We start from the raw sequence: 22,991 nt of genomic DNA, 5'->3' as shown, positions 1-22,991 counted from the left end.
GTCTGGGAATTTTTCGGCCTGGATCAGATTCCGCCCCGATGCTGATGACTGCCGCAAGTGCGCCATCAGAATGCGCACTGCCACTTTCCCTCACCTGAAAAATGCACCGACCGAAATTCAGGTTGAAAAATCGCAGTTTCGCCGCGCATGCCCCCGACAGCTTTTTCTGTCGGTGCACCTTATCCGGAGTGTGCGCGGCCTGGAAGCACAGCGGTCCTTGAAGGGGACGGCCCACTGACGCGGCTGCCAGGTATTTATTTTTGCCGGCCGACTTCCCAATCAGCCGGCAGGATAGTGCCCACTGTTTCGGCTGAGCCGTCAACAGGCAGTCTGGCACCCCCTCTCTCCCCTTTAACGGAAGAGAGAGACGTGGTGACGCACACATGCTGTGATGTCTCCACTACTGATCGACAGCGGCGGAGTCCTGGTCCCGACCCAAATTCAGCCCCTCGGCCTGCCTTCCTGTCGATCTCCTGCCCTCACTATGACCGACTTCCATTGGGACTTTGAAAAAATGTCAAAGTTCTGAAAATCGATCATCCGGCTGCAACATGGAACACTGCAGTAAAAACAGAAGAAAACCCTCAGAGGTGCGCCAGCTTTCTTGTGCGACTGAATTTCGGCCCCTTTGTCTTTTAAAATGAAGTAATGTTTATCTACTTAGTTCCATGCCTAGAGAGTAGTTATTAATATTTTCAATGAATTTTTATCATCCACAAAGCAAATATTATTACTTGAGCATGAACCTACTTCTGCCCCACTTTGCCCACTATCCAGTTTTTGACTTAGCAAGGACATACAAAAGAAACACAATTGTTAAGAAATGTAATATCTGCGTCAGAATAATATTTTTCCAAATAATGAATGAGCATTTACAATAATGATGGATTGGACAAAAGTCAGAGGACAAAAAGTATAAATATCGAAAATGTTGGCCTATAACTTGCAGTCTTTGCTGATGTAGAATTTTCTGGTGGTTTACAACTTCTGACCACACTCAGCCACATCAAAGAGCAATGGGCACAGCGAGGCGAGCTCAACAGTATAGTGCAATGGATTGCGCAAAGCACCAGTAATTCCTGCAACGATTTGGAGGTAGGATTTAAAATTAGTTTTGAAAACAACTTTGTGGAAATAATATAAATTATCTAAGGACAAAAACTGAGAACAAGGGTTTAGCCAGCTGAAATACAAGTACTTAGGAAAGCAGAGGGGAGTGGGGAGGAATAGAATTATCCTGAAAAACATTAATGTTTGGCTTATATATGGGACCTTTGTTCAGGTCTTCTTTATAGAAAATAATTAAAGGTTTGGTGCAATGGCATTTGGGAGATGGGTGATCTGTTCGCAATTAGAAAAGGGGGAATTCTGATAATTTCAGTTGAGAGACTTAAGCACGTTTGGACAATCCAGGTGGGTCAACTACAAAACTAACAAAATGCAATAAGATGCCACATAGAAGGTTACTGCACAAATTAAGAGCTCACGGGGTTGGGAGAAATATATTAGCATGGCTAGAGGATTGGCTAATTAACAGAATACATAGAGTCGGGATAAATGGGTCATTTTCCAGTTGACAAAGTTTATTAGTGGAGTGCCACAAGGGGGAGTCTTTGAGGCGGTCGACCAGCTCATTCTTGACGGCAAAGCCGACTCCATGAAGGCGGCGTTCTGCCTCTGGTTTCCCTTTCCAGAAGAAGGTGTACCCTCCACCATGTTCCTTCAACTGGCCTTCCCCTGCCCGCCGGGTCTCACTTAGGGCGGCGAGATAATGTCAAAACGTCCGAGTTCTCAGGCAACTATGGCGGCTCAGTGCTGGGGCCTCAACTATTTACAATCTATAAATACAAAGAATATACAAAGGATATAGACAGGCTAAGTGAGTGGGCAAACATTTGGCAGATGGAGTATAATGTGGGAAAATGTGAGGTTATTCACTTTGGCAGAAAAAAATAGAAAAACAAATTAGAATTTAAATGGAGAAAAATTGCGAAGTGCTGCAGTACAGAGAGACCTGGGGATCCTTGTGCATGAAACAGAAAAAGTTAGTATGCAGGTACAGCAAGTGATCAGAAAGGCTGGGTCATTGAATAAATTTAAGGTGGAGCTAGACAGATTTTTGAACAATAAGGGAGTTGAAGGGTTATGGGGAGCAAGCAGGGAAGTGGAGCTGAGCCCAAGATCAGATCAGCCATGATCTTATTAAATGGCACAGCAGGCTCGAGGGGTCAAATGGCCTACTCCTGCTCCTATTTCTTATGGTCTAATGCTTTTAACTCCTTCAAAACAGATCCTTATGAACACTCAAAATATTTCCAGGTTGCAGTCCAGGTTTATTGATACAGTTAAGGGAACATGGATACAAACAAGCAAACCAGCAAGACCGATCTCCTCTGGTAATTTGGAGGAGTGGGAAATCGCTGGCTCACTCATCGCTCAGGATACCTGTAACAGAATGAAAGAGGATCAGCTGGAAAATTTTCCACTGAAGCTATTACGCCCCTTATTTTTTAAACCTAGTTTTGTTGGAAACTTGGTACTGTGGTTGTTGAGAAACAGCATCTTAATTCTCAACTACGAAATCTTAACTGTTCAAAGATCCTCAAAGGCACAAGCCCATCGTACACATCAGGTGCCACCATCTGCAGGCATACTAATGAATTTTAGAAGCGGGGCTATATGTCTGTCTCCGCACATGTTGCAGGCACATGCTGAGCAGAATCCGTCAACTGGAATAAAAAGCTGCCATATTCTTTGTTTGCAAAAAGCAAAATACTGCAGGGTGTAATAGGGTTCTCGCCCTTTTAATTCCTCTACAGCTGTGGATTACAAGATAATTATAGATGAGAAAGGCCATTTTCTGAAATTTGCCTTTTGAACCACCGTTTCCCTTTCCCAATCTCAGATTTATCTTTTCCACCTCATGAGTTGCATATATTTCTATAAAATCAGGTCTCGGACACCTCAAGCCCGATATTAACAGTGGGGCGGGATTCCTGGTGGTCCTCCGGATATTGGGTTGGTTGCCCGGCCCCCGACCTATCTCTGTTAAAACCAAATGTGGACAAGTGGCTCTTTTTTTTTATGCCTTACCCACCCTGGGGGTAAAATTACCCTTCTCCTTTCCAGGTGCTAAAGCCCTGGATTTTCCCCAGTCTTTTCTCATAACCTTTAGCATTAAAGGTTCTCTGCACTGCCTCCAGCACTAGAATGTCTCTGTTGTGTCCCAGTGATCAAAACTGAATGTAGTAGAGTTGAACCTCTCTGGTCCGGCTCCCTTGGGACCTGATTGATGTCGGACCAGAGAATTTTCCGGACCTCGACTTGCCTCACTCACTCCCTGCTGGAACACACTGTATTGATGGAGAATGCACACAGAAATAGCTCAGACTTAATTAAAATTCCTTATTTTATTTGGGGCCTCACAAGGAACGCCAATCCTAGACGTTGTCAGCAGACTTACCAGGTACTGCTGACAACGACCCGGTCGCGTTCTGCGTATGCGCTGCGCAGAAGCCTACTGCGCAGCATCTCTCAAGCCCAGCTTCAGCGCCTCAGTCAGCCGCTGCGCTCCGGCTGCAAAACTCGGGCCTCACTCCATCTCCGCGCCGACCCGACCAAGGAGGGAACACTGGAGACAGCGGGGAGAAGAGGAGCAGCCAGCCCCAGGACACAGCGTGGGACGCCATCCCCGCCGAGAATGATGCCGGACCAGGGATGTTTCCGGACGAAAGAGTCCCAGAATGGAGAGGTACAACCTGTACGGAAAATGTGGTCTGGCTAGAGCACTAGTTTGATCATCAAATGTGCTGCTTTGACTACGTAGTTTAACATACATTATTGATTGCTGCTCTGCATTGGTTGGACATGTTGAGTATCAAATCTACTAAGAATCCTAGGTCAGGCCTGATTACAGAATGCAAGATTACAGTGAAGGCTTAAATAAGCACGGGTAAGGCACAGCATCTCAGGCACTGTATTGATGGGAGAACACAGGAGACTTGATAGGGCTGAGGTATATGCCACTGTTCAATGGCCTTGCCTGACATCTGTGAGTCCCTGGCCAAATACCGCCCTAGTGGAGGAAGTGCATCCGGGAGGGCGCTGATCACCTCAAGTCTCATCGCCGAGAACATGCAGAAACCAAGCACAGGCAGCGGAAAGAGCGTGCAGCAAACGTGTCCCTCTCCCCTCCCTTACCCTCAACGACTATCTGTTCCACTTGTGACAGGGACTGTGGTTCTCGTATTGGACTGTTCAGCCACCTAAGGACTCATTTTAAGAGTGGAAGCAAGTCTTCCTCGATTCCAAGGGACTGCCTATGCCGATGATGACGATGATGCCCGAAAAGTGTTAGTGGTTGGGGCAGAATCCTTCAACATTCAAGATTATATTGGATAGGCGGATGAAGGAAAAGAGTTGAAGCGACATGACAACAAGGTAGGTAAATACAATAGGAACGATTTGCTCACCTGGAGGGTAAATGCTGACTTGGACTGGTTGGACCAAAGGGTCTGTTTCCATTTTGTAACCTATATATTTCTTTGGAATGGTTCACTACAATACCCTAAAATGACATCACATTGCTGGCAGCCAGTTGTGAGGGATATCGGTCCTTCACACCTTGGATAAATCATGGGTAATTTCACATTTAAGAATAATATACAGAAAAATAACTCCAAACACATGCATTTGTGGGATGCAGCCTTTTGCACAGGCAAAAAGCTCTGATTGTCTGTGATAGGCTCACTTGATCACATGACCTGATTGCTGGTCCCCTTGGAGGATAAGCCACACCCAGAAGTTTCTCTGGAATGAGTAATTATAACCGCCCAGCCCAGGTTCTGAGTGACTTTGCAAAGTGTCATTCGAGCCATTCTGACTTCAGACCCCAGACTAGAGCTCCCCCATCCCAGCACAATTTCCTGCCCCATCCCAGCCAAAGTTCCTGACCTTAACCCTCCCTTCTCCACCCGACCATAGATGGGGCATTGTGTGTGGATCACGGATTGTTAACAGGTTTATTGGGTATGAAGTGAATAGTGAGTGTTGTGACTTCCGGATTTCATTCACTCCTTGCTTTCCGAGAAATCGTGTGTGGATGTAAAAGGGATGGGGTTGGAAGAACGTGATCTGTCTTCCAAGAGTTCCCTCTCGCGCCCCTCCCCCCTCTCTCGCGCTCCCTGCCCCTCCCCCTCTCTCGCACTCCCCCCCCCCCTCGCGCTCCCTCCCCCCTCTCTCGCGCTCCCTCCTCCTCTCTCTCTCTCTCTCTCGCGCTCCCTCCCCTCTCTCTCTCGCGCTCCCTCCCCTCTCTCTCTCTCTCGCGCGCTCCCTCCCCCCTCTCTCTCTCGCGCTCCCTCCCCCCTCTCTCTCGCGCTCCCTCCCCCCTCTCTCTCGCGCTCCCTCCCCCCTCTCTCTCGCGCTCCCTCCCCCCTCTCTCACGCGCTCCCTCCCTCCCTCACGCGCTCCCTCCCTCTCTCTCTCTCTCTCTCTCTCTCTCTCTCGCGCGCTCCCTCCCCTCTCTCTCTCTCTCTCTCTCTCTCTCTCGCGCTCCCTCCCCTCTCTCTCGCTCGCGCTCCCTCCCCTCTCTCTCGCGCGCTCCCTCCCCTCTCTCTCTCTCTCTCTCTCTCTCTCTCATGCACCCTCCCCTCTCTCTCTCTCGCGCGCTTCCCTCCCCAATCCCTCTCGCTCGCTCCCTCCTTCCGATGTTTTCTCTCCTACAGAAGGCCACGAAAATGTTCCAAATAATCCAAAAGCTAGAAACAGCTCCAGCTCCACGCGGCTCGTGGTTTGGCTCAACTTCCAGCTTCCTCATACATCGCACTGCGCATGCACAAGCTAATTGAGGACCCATGTTCACAAATGGAGCGGAATCCAATGCACACATGCACAGAGGGACACAAAAAACTAATGCAAATAGTCACACTGATATTTATGAACAGACAAACCGTAATCCTAGATGTTAAAGTTGTAATATATACTGATTAAAAGCCAGTTCAGAGTAGGAGAGAGTCTAAAGCATAAAACTTCCCATAGCGCAGCAAAAATTGGTAATCCTTACAGATGGGGAAAACTGAAATGCAGATGTGATCTGAAACTACACCAAGACCAAGGCACGTGGTTGCTTTATTCTGCATTTTGCTGCACTATGCCAGACTTAGGACTGCTTGCTGCTGGTTGGCCAAAATTAAAAGTGTTCCATTCCTCAGCAATAATCTTGATACAGTCAACCAAAAAAAATGAAAGTGTGAGAATTCACAAGAATTTTAAATGAATTACCTCGGTGATAAGAAATCAATAGCTGCTCTCCGTGTCCGGTCATGGAGACTACAGGCCCAGTTAGACTGAAGAGCTCCTTCTGTACACCGCCAATGCTGAAGATGCGAACAATATGAGCATTTGTCGAAATGGCAGCCCAGCCCTGACCCAGACAAATGGCTTCAATGTTTTCATCTTTTGGCATATCCACCATCCATTCTTTATTTGTGTCCCTGGAGTTGAAGTGAATACACTGGAGCGTGCTATAGATAGATAGATAGAAAGGCAGAATGTCTGAATATGCACAATAACTTCCTTTTCGAAAAGTACATTATTGATAGTTTTTTTGTGCTGGGCCTTAAAATTGACATGTATGTATTGCTTGGATGAGCTGAACGGATTGGAGAAAAATAAATTAGCTTTCCCCATTAGTTTAACAGGTTAAGACTGCGAATGGCTGAACCTTGCAGGTCAGGAAGACTCTTGGTTCAATCCCTGGTCTGTGCTAAGCTTACTGATCTGCCAGTTGTAACTTGTCAGCTTGGCTCAGCTGGTTGCATTCTCATCCTTAGAAAATCTTATGGTTTTAAGATCCACTATGAATTTAAACAAATAATTTAGGTTGACACTGAGGAAATCTTTAATTGTCAGAAGTGCTGTCTTTTAAGTGAGATAGGTCGATGTTAAGGAATCCATGGCACTTTTTGAACAGCACTAGCTCTCCTGGTGTACTGGCTAACATTTCTCTCGACCAATACCATTAAAACAGATTACCTGGTCAATCATTCATTTGATGTTTATGGGACCTTGCTAAATGCTAATTGGCTGCCATGTTTGCCTACAACGCAGCACTTCAAAATAATCCTTTGGCACATCCAGAAAAAAAAGGCACTATATAAATGCAAATTCCTAGCATAACAACAGGCCTTAGCTCCCCTGGGATGGGGAAGGGATAACTGTCCAGGATTCCAACTCCAAATTGCCCTCCAACAAACTAATACTGCAAAGGAACATCAGTGGCCATTGTGTGAGGACAAGATTAGGCACAGCTAAGAAACTTGCAACAGTTGAATAGCCTGCCTACACTCACTGTCTAGGCTCACACATAAATAATAGTCACCTTGGCGAGATACATTCAGATTGGTACGAATGTAGTTATTTCTATTGGATCAGTCAGCCCCCCTCCCCAATCTAGTGCAACATCGATCTTCCTGAGTGCACCAGCCTCATCAGAGCCTGGAGTAGGAAGGGCATAATCAGATGCAGCCAGATTTTTCACATGGAAAAGGTCTTCCCCATTCAGCAATTAATGGACAATTTCCACCTCACTCAGGAGAATGTGTTCAGGTATTAGCAGATCAACGTTTCATCCAGAAGCTCTCAAACTTTAGCAGGAGCCAAGTCCCCCAAAGTTATTTATTCTCAATGTCAAAAAGCACAAATCTAATTCTGCCCTGGAAGCTGTGCTCATGAAGGATACACACCTAAGCATCATGACCTTTTCCCTGTACGGATGCTGACTGACCTGCTCCATTTTTTCAGCATTTTCTGTTTTTAATTCCACATTGACAGAATCCACATGAAGTCTACAAGGAGCATCTGAGTGAGATCTAGGTTATCAAATAACTGGGAATGCTCACACTCACACTGCAATAAAATACATGAGCACCAACTCAAACTTGTATTGATTGAATCATACCCCACGTAAGCTTCATAAATTATTTCTCCTCTCTGTTGGATGAATTTCTGACCTCGTACCCTCTCCATCACAAAGACCGCCTACTTCCACCTCCATAACATCATCGACCTCCACCCCACCTCAGCCAATGAAACGCTCAGCCAAAACGTTGTCATCTCCAGACTCAACTGTTCCAGTGCTATCTTGGCCCATTTCCCATTTTCCACCCTCCATAAACTTCAGTTCATCCAAAATCTTTGCTGCCTGTATCCTATCCTGCACAAGTCTCGCTGACCCATCCTCCCCATCCTTGGTGACCTACATTAGCTCCTAGTCGCAACACCTCAAACTTAAAATTCTCATCTTTATGCTTAACTCTCTCATGGCCTCGCCCCTTCAGAACTCTAACCTCCTCCAGTCCTACAACCAGCCCCCACCACATATCTCCGTTCCTCTGATTCCAGCCTCTTGTGCTTCCACCTCCCTGTGCTTCACTGTTGGTGGCTGTGCTTTCAACTGCCTAGACCGCATTCTTCGAAATTCCTTTAAAACACGGCTTAAAACCCACTTCTTTGGCCAATCTTTGTCAGCTCTCCCAATATCTCTTTTGGTTCAATGTCCATTTTTCCTCACATTCCTGTGAAGTTTTTTTCTACGTTAGAGGTGCTATATAAATTCAAGTTGTTGTTCATGCAGCCGAACGGGCACACTTTTATACACCTCCCGATCCTGCCCCTGATTTCAATCATTTTTGGGACAAAATCCAGGATACCGCATGACCAGAATTGGCACCCCATCAAAGCCACTCCCTTTGTGATAAGTCTATCCCTGGGGTGTAAGTTCCACCCGAGATACACAGCCTAGCAAAACAGTCACTGCTGGCAGCAAAACGATGCATGCTTCACTAGTGAATGTATGGCCCTTCCAGCGTAAAACAAGGATTAACGTTTGTAATACGTATGGCAACTAGAGTATGATGTATGGCCTGCATCTAAAACTTGGAAAAGATCAAACAGTCTGGACCTCCTTTCAGGAGGCTTATACGGCAAGTCCCCCCTCAAATCCCACAATGCACTCTTGCAGAGGGAGTAGGTTGATGCTAAAGAAACCACACATCATAATTTGTCCACGGCTGTAAAGCAAGTGTGGCCCAATCAAACAATGGCCCGAGCAATACTGAGATGGCTCCTGTACTCCCGACAGTGGCCCGATGCATGTTAAACTACTGCACAAGTGTGCATAACTACCCAGTCAATGTGCCTTCCTATAAATGCTATGATGAGAGCTTATTCCACAAATTCAGTGAAAACCAGTCTACAATTTTGCTTTTGTAAAAACAAAATGTTAAAATAATTTTATACCTGGACAGTTGGTTGTTAAATGTTTGCCAGCTTAGCGGTTTTAATTTACAATCTGTTGGTAATGATTGAACAATTTATTTCAGGAATCTATTTCAAAAAATGCAGTTTTATAATCAAACTTATTCAAATAAATGAGAAGGCAAATAAATTCAAGCCACTTCTGTGCAGCTCAAAGCAGCACTGGGAGAGGCTTAGGACTAGGCTGTTCCCTGCACTCTTGACTGAAGAATAACAAATAAAGTAATGGCAGGGATGTCCAACATCTGAGCATGACTAAATTCAAGGCCCCTTTCTGCCCCACCCCCCAGCGAAAAGCCCAAGATTACATCTCCCCCCACCGCCCCCACCCCCCCCCCCAACTCTAATAATCCCAGCCCTCACAGTAAAAATCCAACTTTTTTCACCAAAAATAATCACAACCAACCCCACTCAAAAAATTCAAGACCTTCCTATGCTGAAAATCTAAGCTCCCATATACAGAATCCAAACCCGCAAGCAAAAAAAATCCAAATCCAGCTATGCAGGAGAAAAAAAATGCTACATAAAGACTCTATGTTATCTCACTTACTTTTATGTACTTCCTGGCCTGGCTAAGTCTAGTCTGGTTTGCTCCCCTGCATCCTGTTCTACAGCCTGGCCTGGTCAACTGCCACCCGCTACTCTTTCTGCTGCTCGAGACTTCATAATATGGAAGCCCTTTCAGTAGCTTTAAACTGGAAACTGATTCCTGATTAGTCTAAATGTGCCAATAAAGAACAAAACATTCTGAACTAATTAGGCAGCAGCGCTAAGCCTCAAGGTCTTGGAAGTTTGTGCTGCTCAAGGAACTCTTTGTTGTTCGTGTGTACATACAGAGGAAAGGAACTATGTGCCAGGTACAAGTTCATGGGCCAGATTCAGCACACAGGCTGCATGTTGGACAACGTCCATAAAAAGGAAAGAAATGCATTTTTTAAAAAAAATTAATGCTATAAGCTAAACACCGACTGTAAACATTTAATCCACCCTCAGGGGTGCAGTACAATCTAAATCTCAAACATTAAAAAAAAAAAATAAGATCTCCTCCCCTCTGCATTTTTACCTGGGCAGTTCATCAGATTTTTCACATGCCAGTAACACTGCTTCCGGTGATAAGTCAGCCATGGTGTGATTCAGAACATTACTCAAGTGTATTGCATGATGTACAGAGGTATCATGGAATTCTACATCTATAGCATTATCTTGTTCATCACTGTAGCAGCGAATAATACCAGTGGAATTCCACATCTAAAAAATAAACCAGATACAAGTGTTCACTAAAGGAGGAATATGGAGACCCAGAGTTAATGCGAACAGTGCTTGAAGCCAGCAATGAGATGAAAAACATAAAGGCTATTATTCAGAGGAAAATCAATTTGGTAGACAACATAGATTTCAAACAACCACAATATTACATTTTAACTGTGACACAGCTCTAAAGTTGAATTGCAACAATTTCTTAACATTTGATACACAAGTATGACATTAGCTCTCAAAACTCCATGGCTGTATCATCAAATATAATCTATTTCACTCAGACCACTGGCCCTTGATCTATTAAAAAGAAACCCCTTAAATATTATAAAACATGATAGCTATATGTATTGGTATTTCTCATCGGTTTGGCCAAGTTGGTAGTACTGTCACCTCTGAGTCAAAAGGTTGAGAGTTCAAACCCATTCCAGGACATGAGCACATAAGCTAGGTGGATATTCCAATGATTTACTGCAGGAATGCTGCATTGTTGGTGCTGTCATTCTTCTGCGGAGATGATAAACAGAGAAGCCTTGTCTGCTTATTCCAACGGACATTATTGATTACTTGACACAGCAAGGAGTTCTCCCAGTTTCTTGGTCAACTCTCTCAACTCACCAAAAACAAGTTAAATGCTCCCTAATGTTATTGCTGTTTCTGAGATCTTGCTATTCCTAAAACAGCTCCCTCCATAATCACTACACTGAAGTACTTCACTGAGACAATTGGTAGGCTTTTTTAATAAAATCTAATGTGTATTATGTTTCATTAATATATACTTCACCCTGAAGGCAGCTGTGTGAAGAGATTACAAGCAATGGTACCTGCGCTTACCATGAACCGATGCAGGAGGTGAGAGGGTGTGGAACAAGGCTGAAAAGGCTTTTGCTGCGGTGTTGGAATTGGTCCAGAGTATCCTGCAGATACTGGTGCAGCTTGTGCACTACTAGCTTGGTCATCGTCATCATCATTCATTTTACCTAAATGCACGGGAGATCCAATATCTGAAACAAATTTATAAAAACTTCAAAAATGTTATTTGAACGTCCTCATGTCTCACTCTCCCCACCCAGTTATACAATTAATGTAAACACTACATTTTATTTTAAAGTTTCAAATGAATGGAGGATTATTTTTGCTCTCATTAATGTGAATGATATCTGTGCTAAGGATTGCACCAAATATTCCAAGGCACAGCATAACCAATTGCCCCTTCTATTCAACCCAACGATGTTTCTGAACACCCAATCTCAGGAGTTCACCCTCCACTGCAATACTGAGACTTTCCCTTATCCTATCAATCATCATGATAGCTTGTGTAATAATTCTCAGATTCATGCTATGGACATACACCCTCTAGGAATTTGACTTTAACTGCCTAACTCATTTCACGTAGTATATTACAGCTAGCAGAAAGGGAAATTTAGCCCAGCAATCAGAGATGAACTTCAGTTTCCGGGGCTGAAAGGAAAAGTTTTTATTCTACAGTAAATACATCTCCATAATGTTATAGTCATTATTTACCTTGGCTCCTTTCTTACACACCAAAAATCTGATTTCAGACTGACAACATATGCTCCTACAACAAAACTGGTGCTCACTTAAATACAGTGGAGTCTCTAAAATAATGAAGTCAAGGGGATTATAATCAATTATGTAGTAAGAATGGTCTTACTAGCTGGATTTCTTTTCTTTAAAAAGAATTTTTTGCTCACAAGTAATGTCTGATTTGTTTAAAAAAAAGTCAACCTAATTTTTCCAAACAGATCAACTTGACATTTTCTCACTTTTGCACTAGTTAAATAATCATCCTTCACAGAATAATGAAAATAAAAATAGGCAAAAAGAGCCCACAGATGGAAACTCAAATAGGACAGAGGCCCCTCTATTCAACCCCAACACTGTTTCTGAACACCCAATCTCAGGAGTTCACCCTCCATTGCAACACTGAACAGATACAGAAATTATTTTTACTCCCTACCGTGAGAGTTATCATCTTCAATGGTTCGATGTCTAGATCGGTTGACTATAGCCATCACACTGTCATCTTCAACATCATCATCATCATCCACCAATGGCTGCCTTATTGGTGATGGATGTGACAGATTTATGCCTTTTGTTGGCAAGTCACTGTCCTCTTCATCAAACAAATCATCAAATGTGGAAGCAGCTGAATGGTAAGCCAATTCCTGAACAAAAACATATTTCATAAATATATAGGGGCCAAGTTTCGGCCTGAATTGCTCCTGTTTTTTTGGAGCAACTGGTTTAGAATAAGAGTATCTTAGAAATTTGAATTCTCGGCATTTAGTTTGCTCCAGTTCTAGTCAGTTAGAACAGTTTCACTTTGGAACAGAATTTTTTTTTCAAAAGGGGGCGTGTCCGGCCACTTACGCCTGTTTTCAAAGTTTAGGCAGTGAAAACTTACTCCAAACTAACTTAGAATGGAGTAAGTGAAGATTTTTGTACGTTCGAAAAAACCTTGTCTACACTTTAGAAAATCAGGCGTAAGTTACAAATCAGGTGTAGGGAATGGGGGGGGTTTAAAAGGGAAGTTTACAAACATTAAACACTTCAGTTTAAAGAACCATCATCAATAATAAATGATAAATACATCAATAAATCAATCAAAAAAAATTTTAAAAAAATTTTAAAAAAATTTTAAAAATCAATAAATAATACATTTTCTACTTACCGACTGCAGCACCGGGAGTCCTCCAACAGCGTGCTGGGACTGCCCCCCCAGTGTGTCTCTATCTCTGTCTGTCTGTGTGTGTGTCTCTCACTCTCTGTCTGTCAGTGTCTGTGTTTCTGACAGCGAGGGGTGGGGGGGGAGGAGGAGGAGAGAGGGAGGGAGGGGGGAGAGAGGAAGGGGGAGAGAGGGAGGGAAGGGGGGAGAGAGAGGAGGGAGGGGGGAGAGAGAGAGGAGGGAGGGGGGAGAGAGAGAGGAGGGAGGGGGGAGAGAGAGAGGAGGGAGGGGAAGGGAGGGAGAGAAGGTGGCTGAACGGCCGGGCCCAAGACTTCGGGCTGGATTTACAGGTAGGTGGCGTCGGGTCTCGGTGGGGGGGGGGGAGCGGGGGTTGGGGTGGGAGCGGGGGTTGGGGCGGGTGGGAGGAGCCTTATGCACATAGCCCCAGTAAGGCCATTCGGCCAGGGCTAGGGGCTGCGTGCTTCGGGTCCCTCCCACAGTTTTGGGCGCCTGGAGCTACTGCACATGCGCGCCCACTGTAGCGCGCATGTGCAGAGGTCCCGGCACTGTTTTCAACGCAGGGACCTGGCTCCGCCTCCTACAACTCATGCTGCGCCGCGCCGAGCTCCAGAGAACCTGCAGGGAGTCGGAGAATAGGTGAGTTTTTTTAGGCGCACTTTGTGGTGCAAAAAATGGGCGTCCAGGTCCAATGTAACTGGATTCAACAGAACTAATTTTAAGTCGTCTGCAATTTTTCTAATTTGTATAATTTTGCTACAACAGACAATAAAATTCATAAACCTCACTACAGATTGCGTAATTTTGCAACAGTGCTATAAACTGTGGAGCAAACGCTTCTGTTACAGGGGGAAATTCACTGAACAATCTTCTTCCACCAGAGGGAGACAGCAGGAGTGACACACACACACACACACACACACAAATATCAATTAATAATGTCAATCAAAATGCATTGTTTTAATATAAAACTACTAGTTCAAATAAATTAGACCATATAACTTTATTTATTACTGGTGACTACTTTGTGGCAGCTTACTGCAAAGTATACTAGAAATAGTGAACAATGACAATTACAGAATTACAAAGGGGGTTACAATGCCTGTACCTGTAATACCATACATCTAGTGCTCACCTTGCTGTCAGCATCTGACAAAACTCCTTCAAGGAGCCCCAGATTTCCTTCAGAATCTGTATATGCTATATTTCCTTTTGAAGGGTGCCATGCCATCGCACAGATTCGATAAGCCTTCTCATGTCGCAACCTTAGGAAACACATTGCCAAGTATTATTTTTTGGAGGTCAGTTAATGGACATGCTGCACAAAAGATAGTTTTGTCTCTGAAATGACCACAGTATTCCACAGGGAATTTAGGGGCAAAATTTCAAGGCTTACATTTATTTGACATAATACAATTTTACAGTACAAACATCTTAAATACTTAAGTATATAGAGAAGCAGATCGATCAGCAAGTGCTGAGCTATTAGATTAACAAAGTTTTTCAGTGCCTTGCTGTTCCTCCAACTGATTTTCAGCCAGAAAAAAAAATGAACTCAGTTTCGGTAGTGAGTGTCACAATTCATTGCAGCACTATGTGCAGTACCAGAAAATACCAGGATACAAGTTTACACTTTCGGGCAAGTTCCTTCATCTTCCAGTAGATTATTTGGGGAAAGGTGGCAAATAAATGAAATGCTTTTCCAAAGGTGATAGGGGAAAGCAGACCACCATTCTCACATATCCTCTGGTAGCCAACTGAAGAAAACAGGAGGTCAGAGACAAGGTTACTTGCCCACCCTCTCATTGGTGAATGGTTCACATGGACTAAAAGCTAGAGCTAAAGTCTGCGCTTATGTTCTTATAATCCAACCCCAACTTTTTAAGATATTTATCTTGCGGCCTTCGGTTATTAAGTTTGCTCAGCAAGTTCCAAGACAACAAGCAGGCAACTACATCTTAAACACTATCAAGAGTGATGCAAATATAGCCTGGAGCAATTCAACTGACGACTCCCCCTTCATTCTTGAAAAAAATGCCTTGTAGAAAGTCAGCGTGCCTTAAACCCATACCTTGTCACTGTGGTATAGACAATTTAACCACCAAGAAATTATGCCTTGTCCCTCCCCATCTGTAATCTCCTTCAGTCCCACAACCCTTTGCTCCAACCATTCTTATGTACCTTAGCAATAATATTTGCTGTTATTAAACTCTTAAGATAGTCATATAGTTGCAAGTATCTATACTTGGGACTATTTTACAGTATTTTCAAGAAATATGGCAACAAAATGGTTTCTAAATTATAAAATATTACACCTGTTTTGAGTAGTAAAATACTATAACGGCCTGGAAATCCTGACCTCCCCGGGTTGTTACGAAGTTTCTATGGACCCGGGAAGGCATCGGAAAAGCCTTGCTGAAAACCGGCTTTTCCAATCTGTGAAGTTGGAGCTTGACAGATCTCACGCATGTCGGGAGCGAGGATATTAGCAAGGGCAAGAACGCGGTATTTATCCATATCTTGCCCAGCAAATGTCCTCAAAATTCTTGCACCTGATAAAAGCAGGCGTATAGCCTACTTTTACAGGTGTAAGAGTCTTAAAAACATACAAAAATATAATTAAATGAAATTTAAAAAACACATTATTTTTAAAAACCCTGCCCACCATGTTACATTTATTTTTAACCATAATTAAAAAAACTTTTTAAAAACTCTGGAAAAAATTTTTCTGAGATTTATTGACTTTAATTTCAATTAATTTTAATTATGTGAGGTGTGTTTTTTATTTTTTATTACGTGTTTATTTCTTTTTCATTAATAGCAATGAAAACTCGTAGATACGGAGTTCTCATTGCTATTAATGAGAAAGCTGTGGAATACAGTACCCGATTGGCTGAGCAGTCACACGTGACTGCAGCTTCTGTGTGGGAACCAGGAGTTCTGGAGCGCGCTTCGCAGCACGGGAAGAGAAGGCCTCCCCACCGGAATCATAGGCTCCTCCCGGATCACCAGGTAAATTCGTAGAAATGTTTCAGGTCGGAGGCAACTGCCCGCGAGCCTCCAACCGCAATTTCAGCCCCAACATAATTTCCAAACGACCAAAGCAAAGTAGCAATGGTTCAGTTTACATTCTATCCATTAATATGAAGAAAATAAATTATTTTCAATCCAAAGTGTAAACAGGATAGCAAAAGGCAGAGGTATTGGACAAATTATTTCTTAAAAAAAAGTTTTAAGTGTTTAAGTTTAAGTGTTGCTCAGTGTTTTGATGTCTCATTAGCGTATAAGGGAATCTGAAGAAAGACGTTAAAAGTTTTGGCCGTAGCTATCCTGTACATAGTTCAGTGAGATGTTGCATCATGAATACACTCAAACTATAATAGAGTTTCACAAATCAATACAATGAATCTTACACCTTTCAATACATTTTCTGGTCTGGACATTCCATACCACCAAGGATCCATCAATACTCCCAGCAGCCAAGTAACCACCACAAGGGGACCATGATACAACATTTAATGGCTGAGGAAGAAAAGGGAGAACATTCTTTAAATTTAACATTTTCAAACAATACATGAACATTAATTATGCCTTTGAATAGCATTTGTGCCTGTATCCTAACTCACACCAATTCCCATTCATCCATCATCAGTGTGCTCGCTGACCTACATTGGCTGCCAGTTAAGCAACACCGATTTTAAAATCCTCATTCTGGCCTTGTCCCTCCTCATCTGTAATCTCCTCCAGTCCCACAACCCTCCACAGATATCGGTGCTCCTCTAATTCTGCCCTCTTGACCATCCCAGATTTTAATCGCTCAACCATTGGTGGCCGTGCCTTCAGCTGCCTAGAACCAAAGCTCTGGAGTTGCCTCCCTAAACCTCTCCACCTCTCTTTCCTTCTTTAAGATGCTCCTCAAAAACCTACCTCTTTGACCAAGCTTTTGGTCATCTGCCCTAATATCTCTTTATGTGGTTCAGTGGGACATTTTACTATGTTAAAGGTGCTATATAAATACAAGTTGTTGTTGTTGTCCAAAATAATCATGATTTCTAAAATCAATTTACAAGAATACTTTAAAACACAGGGAAATGAGCATTTCTCAAATCAACTATTTTATCACCTAAAAAAAATCCTACTTATTTATGTTTAAATATTTCTATGATCTTTGAAACATTAATTCTATTCTATGCTGTTTATCAGAGTTTTTCTCAATGAATCCTGCATTATTAAATGCAATTCTTAATATTCTTTTAAATTTCAGTAAAACTTACCGTCATAATACTATAGTCTGAAAGGTTATCAGTATTATCCCAAGTTTCCCTTTCATAGAGTTTAACAACCTTTTCTACTGGAACAGCCAGGAGCTACATGTATGTATCAAGCAGAAAGACACAAAAAGAGTTACACTGAAGAAATCAAACATTCAAGTTATATACTAACCTGTTAATTGCCAAAAAGTAATTACCAAAATCTGTTCAGCAATTATTAACTTAACATACATTTACATATTATTCTGGTCATCAGTTTTTTTTAAAATTCATTCATGGGATGTGGGTGTCACTGGCAAGGCCAGCATTTATTGTCCATCCCTAGCTGCCCTCTAGAAGGTGGAGGTGAGTTGGCTTCTTAAACTGCTGCAGTCCGTGTGGTGAAGGTACTTTCACTGTGCTGATAGGCAAGGATGAAGGAACACTGATCTATTTCCAAGTCAGGATGGTGCGAGAGTTTGAGGAGAATTTGAGGTGGTGGTGTTCTCATGCACCTTTGCCCTTGTCCTTCTAGGTGGTAGAGGTCGTGGGTTTGGGAGGTGGTGTCAAAGATGCCTTGCCGGGTTTCTGCAGTACATCTTGTAGATGGTACACACTGCAGCCACGGTGCACTGGTGCTGGAGGGAGTGAATGTAGGTCCCTTGCAGTCAGAATCAGGTGAATTCATAATGGGGAACAAGGAAATGGCAGATCAATTGAACAAATACTTTGGTTCTGTCTGACACAAATAACCTCCCGAAAATACTAGGGGACCGAGGGCCTAGTGAGAAGGAGGAACTGAGGGAAACCCTTATTAGTCACGAAATGGTGTTCGAGAACTTGATGGGATTGAAGGGCGATAAATCCCCAGGGTCTGATAGTCTGCATCCCAGAGTACTTAAGAAAGTGGCCCTGGAAATAGTGGATGCATTGGTGGTCATATTCCAACATTCCATGGACTCTGGATAAGTTCCTATGGATTGGAGGGTACAGGAGGGAAATAGAAGACAGGGAATTATAGACTGGTTAGCCTGACATCGGTAGTGGGGAAAATGCTGGAATCAATTATTAAAGATGTAATAGCAGCGTATTTGGAAAGCAGAGACAGGATCGGTCCAAGTCAGCATGGATTTATGAAAGGGAAATCATGCTCGACAAATCTCCTAGAATTTTTTGAGGATGTAACTAATAGAGTGGATGAGGGAGAACCAGTGCGTGTGGTGTATTTGGACTAACAAAAGGTTTTTGACAAGGTCCCACACAAGAGATTAGTGTGCAAAATTAAGGCACATGGGATTGAGGGTAATGTATTGACGTGGATAGAGAACTGGTTGGCAGACAGGAAGCAAAGAGTGGGAATAAACGGGTCCTTTTCAGAATGGCAGGCAGTGAATATTGGGGTACCGCAAGGTTCAGTGCCGGGACCCCAGCTATTTACAATATATATTAATGATTTAGATGAAGGAATTGAATGTAATATCTCCCCCAAGTTTGCAGATGACACTAGGTGGCAGTGTGAGCTGTGAGGAGGATGCTAAGAGGCTGCAGGGTGACTTGGACAGGTTAGGTGAGTGGGAAAATGCAGTATAGTGTGGATAAATGTGAGGTTATCCACTTTGGTGGCAAAAACAAGGTGGTAGATTATCTGAATGATGACAGATTAGTAAAAGGGAAGGTGCAATGAGACCTGGGTGTCATGGTAAATCAGTCATTGAATGTAGGCATGCAGGTACAGCAGACAGATAAGAAAGTAAATGGCATGTTGGCCTTCATAGCGAGAGGATTTGAGTATAGGAGCAGGGAGGTCATAAGAACATAAGAATTAGGAACAGGAGTAGGCCATCTAGCCCCTCGAGCCTGCTCCGCCATTCAATAAGATCATGGCTGATCTGGTCGTGGACTCAGCTCCACTTACCCGCCCTCTCCCCATAACCCTTAATTCCCTTGTTGCTTAAAAATCTATCTATCGTTGACTTAAAAACATTCAATGAGCCAGCCTCAACTGCTTGCTTGGGCAGAGAATTCCACAGATTCACAACCCTCTGAGAAGAAATTCTTTCTCAACTTGGTTTTAAATTGGCTCCTCCGTATTTTGAGGCTGTGCCCCCTAGTTCTAGTCTCCCCCACCAATGGAAACAACCTCTCTGCCTCTATCTTGTCTATCCCTTTCTTGATTTTAAATGTTTCTATAAGATCACCCCTCATCCTTCTGAACTCCAAGGAGTAAAGACCCAATCTACTCAATCTATCATACGGTAACCCCCTCATTTCTCGAATCAGCCTAGTGAATCGTCTCTGTACCCCTTCCAAAGCTAGTATATCCTTCCTTAAGTAAGGTGACCAAAACTGCACGCAGTACTCCAGGTGCGGCCTTACCAATACCTTATACAGTTGCAGCAACACCTCCCTGCTTTTGTACTCCATCCCTTTCGCAATGAAGGCCAACATTCCATTTGCCTTCCTGATTACCTGCTGCACCTGCAAACTAACCTTTTGGGATTCATGCACAAGGATTTTACGTTTTAAAGTTTAATTTGTTTTAATTGCCGGTGCTTTTTATAGGGGGCACTGGAAAAAAAAAAATTTGATTTTAGTGCCCAAAAAAAAAGGAAAAAAAGGGCCTTGTAAATGTCTGGTGTGTCATCCAGATCGGGTGGCACGGATTAATGTTTTATGTTTTCAGATAAACTCCAAAAAGAGTTTCATGCACAAGGACCCCCAGGTCCCTCTGCACCACAGCATGTTGTAATTTCTCCCCATTCAAATAATATTCCCATTTACTGTTTCCCCCCCCCCCCTCCCCCAAGGTGGATGACCTCACACTTTCCGACATTGTATTCCATCTGCCAAACCTTAGCCCATTCGCTTAACCTATCCAAATCTCTTTGCAGCCTCTCTGTGTCCTCTACACAACCCGCTTTCCCACTAATCTTAGTGTCATCTGCAAATTTTGTTGCACTACACTCTGTCCCCTCTTCTAGGTCATCTATGTATATTGTAAACAGTTGTGGTCCCAGCACCGATCCCTGTGGCACACCACTAACCACTGATTTCCAACCGAAAAAGGACCCATTTATCCCGACTCTCTGCTTTCTGTTCGCCAGCCAATTCTCTATCCATGCTAATACATTTCCTCTGACTCCGTGTACCTTTATCTTCTGCAGTAACCTTTTGTGTGTCACCTTATCGAATGCCTTTTGGAAATCTAAATACACCACATCCATCGGTACACCTCTATCCACCATGCTCATTATATCCTCAAAGAATTCCAGTAAGTTAGTTAAACATGATTTCCCTTTCATGAATCCATGCTGCGTCTGCTTGATTGCACTATTCCTATCCAGATGTCCCGCTATTTCTTCCTTAATGATAGTTTCAAGCATTTTCCCCACTACAGATGTTAAACTAACCGGCCTATAGTTACCTGCCCCCTTTTTTAAACAGAGGCGTTACATTAGCTGCTCTCCAATCCGCTGGTACCACCCCAGAGTCCAGAGAATTTTGGTAGATTATAACAAATGCATCTGCTATAACTTCCGCCATCTCCTTTAATGCCCTGGGATGCATTTCATCAGGACCAGGGGACTTGTCTACCTTCAGTCCCATTAGTCTGTCCAGCACTACCTCCCTAGTGATAGTGATCATCTCAAGGTCCTCCCTTCCCACATTCCTATGACCAGCAATTTTTGGCATGGTTTTTGTGTCTTCCACTGTGAAGACGGAAGCAAAATAATTGTTTAAGGTCTCAGCCATTTCCACATTTCCCATTATTAAATCCCCCTTTTCATCTTCGAAGAGACCAACATTTACTTTAGTCACTCTTTTCCATTTTCTATATCTGTAAAAGCTTTTACTATCTGTTTTTATGTTTTGCGCAAGTTTACCTTCGTAATCTATCTTCCCTTTCTTTATTGCTTTTTTAGTCATTCTTTGCTGTTGCTTAAAATTTTCCCAATCCTCTAGTTTCCCACTAACCTTGGCCACCTTATACACATTGGTCTTTGGTTTGATACTTTCCTTTATTTCCTTGGTTATCCACGGCTGGTTATCTCTTCTCTTGCCGCCCTTCTTTTTCACTGGAATATATTTTTGTTGCGCATTATGAAAGAGCTCCTTAAAAGTCCTCCACTGTTCCTCAATTGTGCCACCGTTTAGTCCTTGTTTCCAGTCTACTTTAGCCAACTCTGCCCTCATCCCACTGTAGTCCCCTTTGTTTAAGCATAGTACGCTCGTTTCTGACGCAACTTCCTCATCTTCAATCTGTATTACAAATTCAACCATATTGTGATCACTCATTCCGAGAGGATCTTTTACGAGGAGATCGTTTATTTTTCCTGTCTCGTTACACAGGACCAGATCCAAAATGGCTTGTTCCCTTGTAGGCTCTGTTACATACTGTTCTAAGAAACAATCCCGTATGCATTCTATGAATTCCTCCTCCAGGCTACCCCCTGCGATTTGATTTGACCAATCGATATGTAGGTTAAAATCCCCCATAGCTACTGCCGTTCCTTTTTCACATGCCTCCATTATTCCCTTGATTATTGCCCGCCCCACCATGAAGTTATTATTTGGGGGCCTATAAACTACGCCGACCAGTGACTTTTTCCCCTTACTATCTCTAATCTCCACCCACAATGATTCAACATTTTGTTCATTGGAGCCAATATCATCCCTCACAACTGCCCTGATATCATCCTTTATTAACAGAGCTACCCCACCTCCTTTCCCTTCTTGCCTATCTTTCTGAATCGTCAGATACCCCTGTATGTTTAATTCCCAATCTTGGCCACCTTGCAACCATGTTTCTGTAATGGCCACCAAATCATACCCATTTGTAATGATTTGTGCCGTCAACTCATTTACTTTATTTCTAATGCTGCGTGCATTTAGGTAGAGTGTTTTCATCCTAGTTTTTAAACCATGATTTTTAGTTTTTACCCCTCCTGCAGCCCTTTTATATTCAGTGGCCCTTTTTGTTTCTTGCCTTTGGTTTCTCTGCCCTCCACTTTTACTCATCTCTTTTCTGTCTTTTGTTTTTGTCTCCTTTTTGTTTCCCTCTGCCTCCCTGTATTGGTTCCCATCCCCCTGCCATATTAGTTTAACTCCTCACCAACAGCACGAGCAAACACTCCCCCTAGGACATTGGTTCCGGTCCTGTCCAAGTGCAGACCGTCCGGTTTGTACTGGTCCCACCTCCCCCAGAACCTGTTCCAATGCCCCAGGAATTTGAATCCCTCCAAGCTGCACCATTGCTCAAGACACATATTCATCTATGCTATCCTGCGATTCCTACTCTGACTTGCACGTGGCACTGGTAGCAATCCCGAGATTACTACTTTTGAGGTCCTACTTTTTAATTTAACTCCTAGCTCCTTAAATTCGTCTCGTAGGACCTTATCCCTTTTTTTACCTATGTCGTTGGTACCAATGTGCACCACAACAACTGGCTGTTCTCCCTCCCT

The 22,991-nt window shown here is 43.3% G+C and overlaps 1 protein-coding gene across 5 annotated transcripts in view; it reads right to left on the bottom strand.

Moving 5' to 3' along the window:
- The window catches only part of wdhd1 (WD repeat and HMG-box DNA binding protein 1), a 96,642-nt gene that overhangs the window by 45,797 nt on the left and 27,854 nt on the right, over window positions 1-22,991 (bottom strand). For all 5 annotated transcript variants that reach the window (XM_070879176.1, XM_070879175.1, XM_070879177.1 and 2 more), the window contains exons 8-14: window positions 17,551-17,643; window positions 16,692-16,798; window positions 14,412-14,541; window positions 12,551-12,758; window positions 11,404-11,573; window positions 10,379-10,563; window positions 6,280-6,521 (exon numbers count right to left, since the gene is read on the bottom strand). In XM_070879176.1, the coding sequence (XP_070735277.1) occupies window positions 6,280-6,521; window positions 10,379-10,563; window positions 11,404-11,573; window positions 12,551-12,758; window positions 14,412-14,541; window positions 16,692-16,798; window positions 17,551-17,643 (1,135 nt within the window). The remainder of the gene's footprint in view (window positions 1-6,279; window positions 6,522-10,378; window positions 10,564-11,403; window positions 11,574-12,550; window positions 12,759-14,411; window positions 14,542-16,691; window positions 16,799-17,550; window positions 17,644-22,991) is intronic.

Source organism: Pristiophorus japonicus, chromosome 4 (genome assembly GCF_044704955.1).
Source record: "Pristiophorus japonicus isolate sPriJap1 chromosome 4, sPriJap1.hap1, whole genome shotgun sequence".
Classification (NCBI taxonomy): domain Eukaryota; kingdom Metazoa; phylum Chordata; class Chondrichthyes; family Pristiophoridae; genus Pristiophorus; species Pristiophorus japonicus.
Note: the sequence above shows the minus strand (reverse complement) of the source record. Positions and strands in the feature narration are given on the sequence as shown.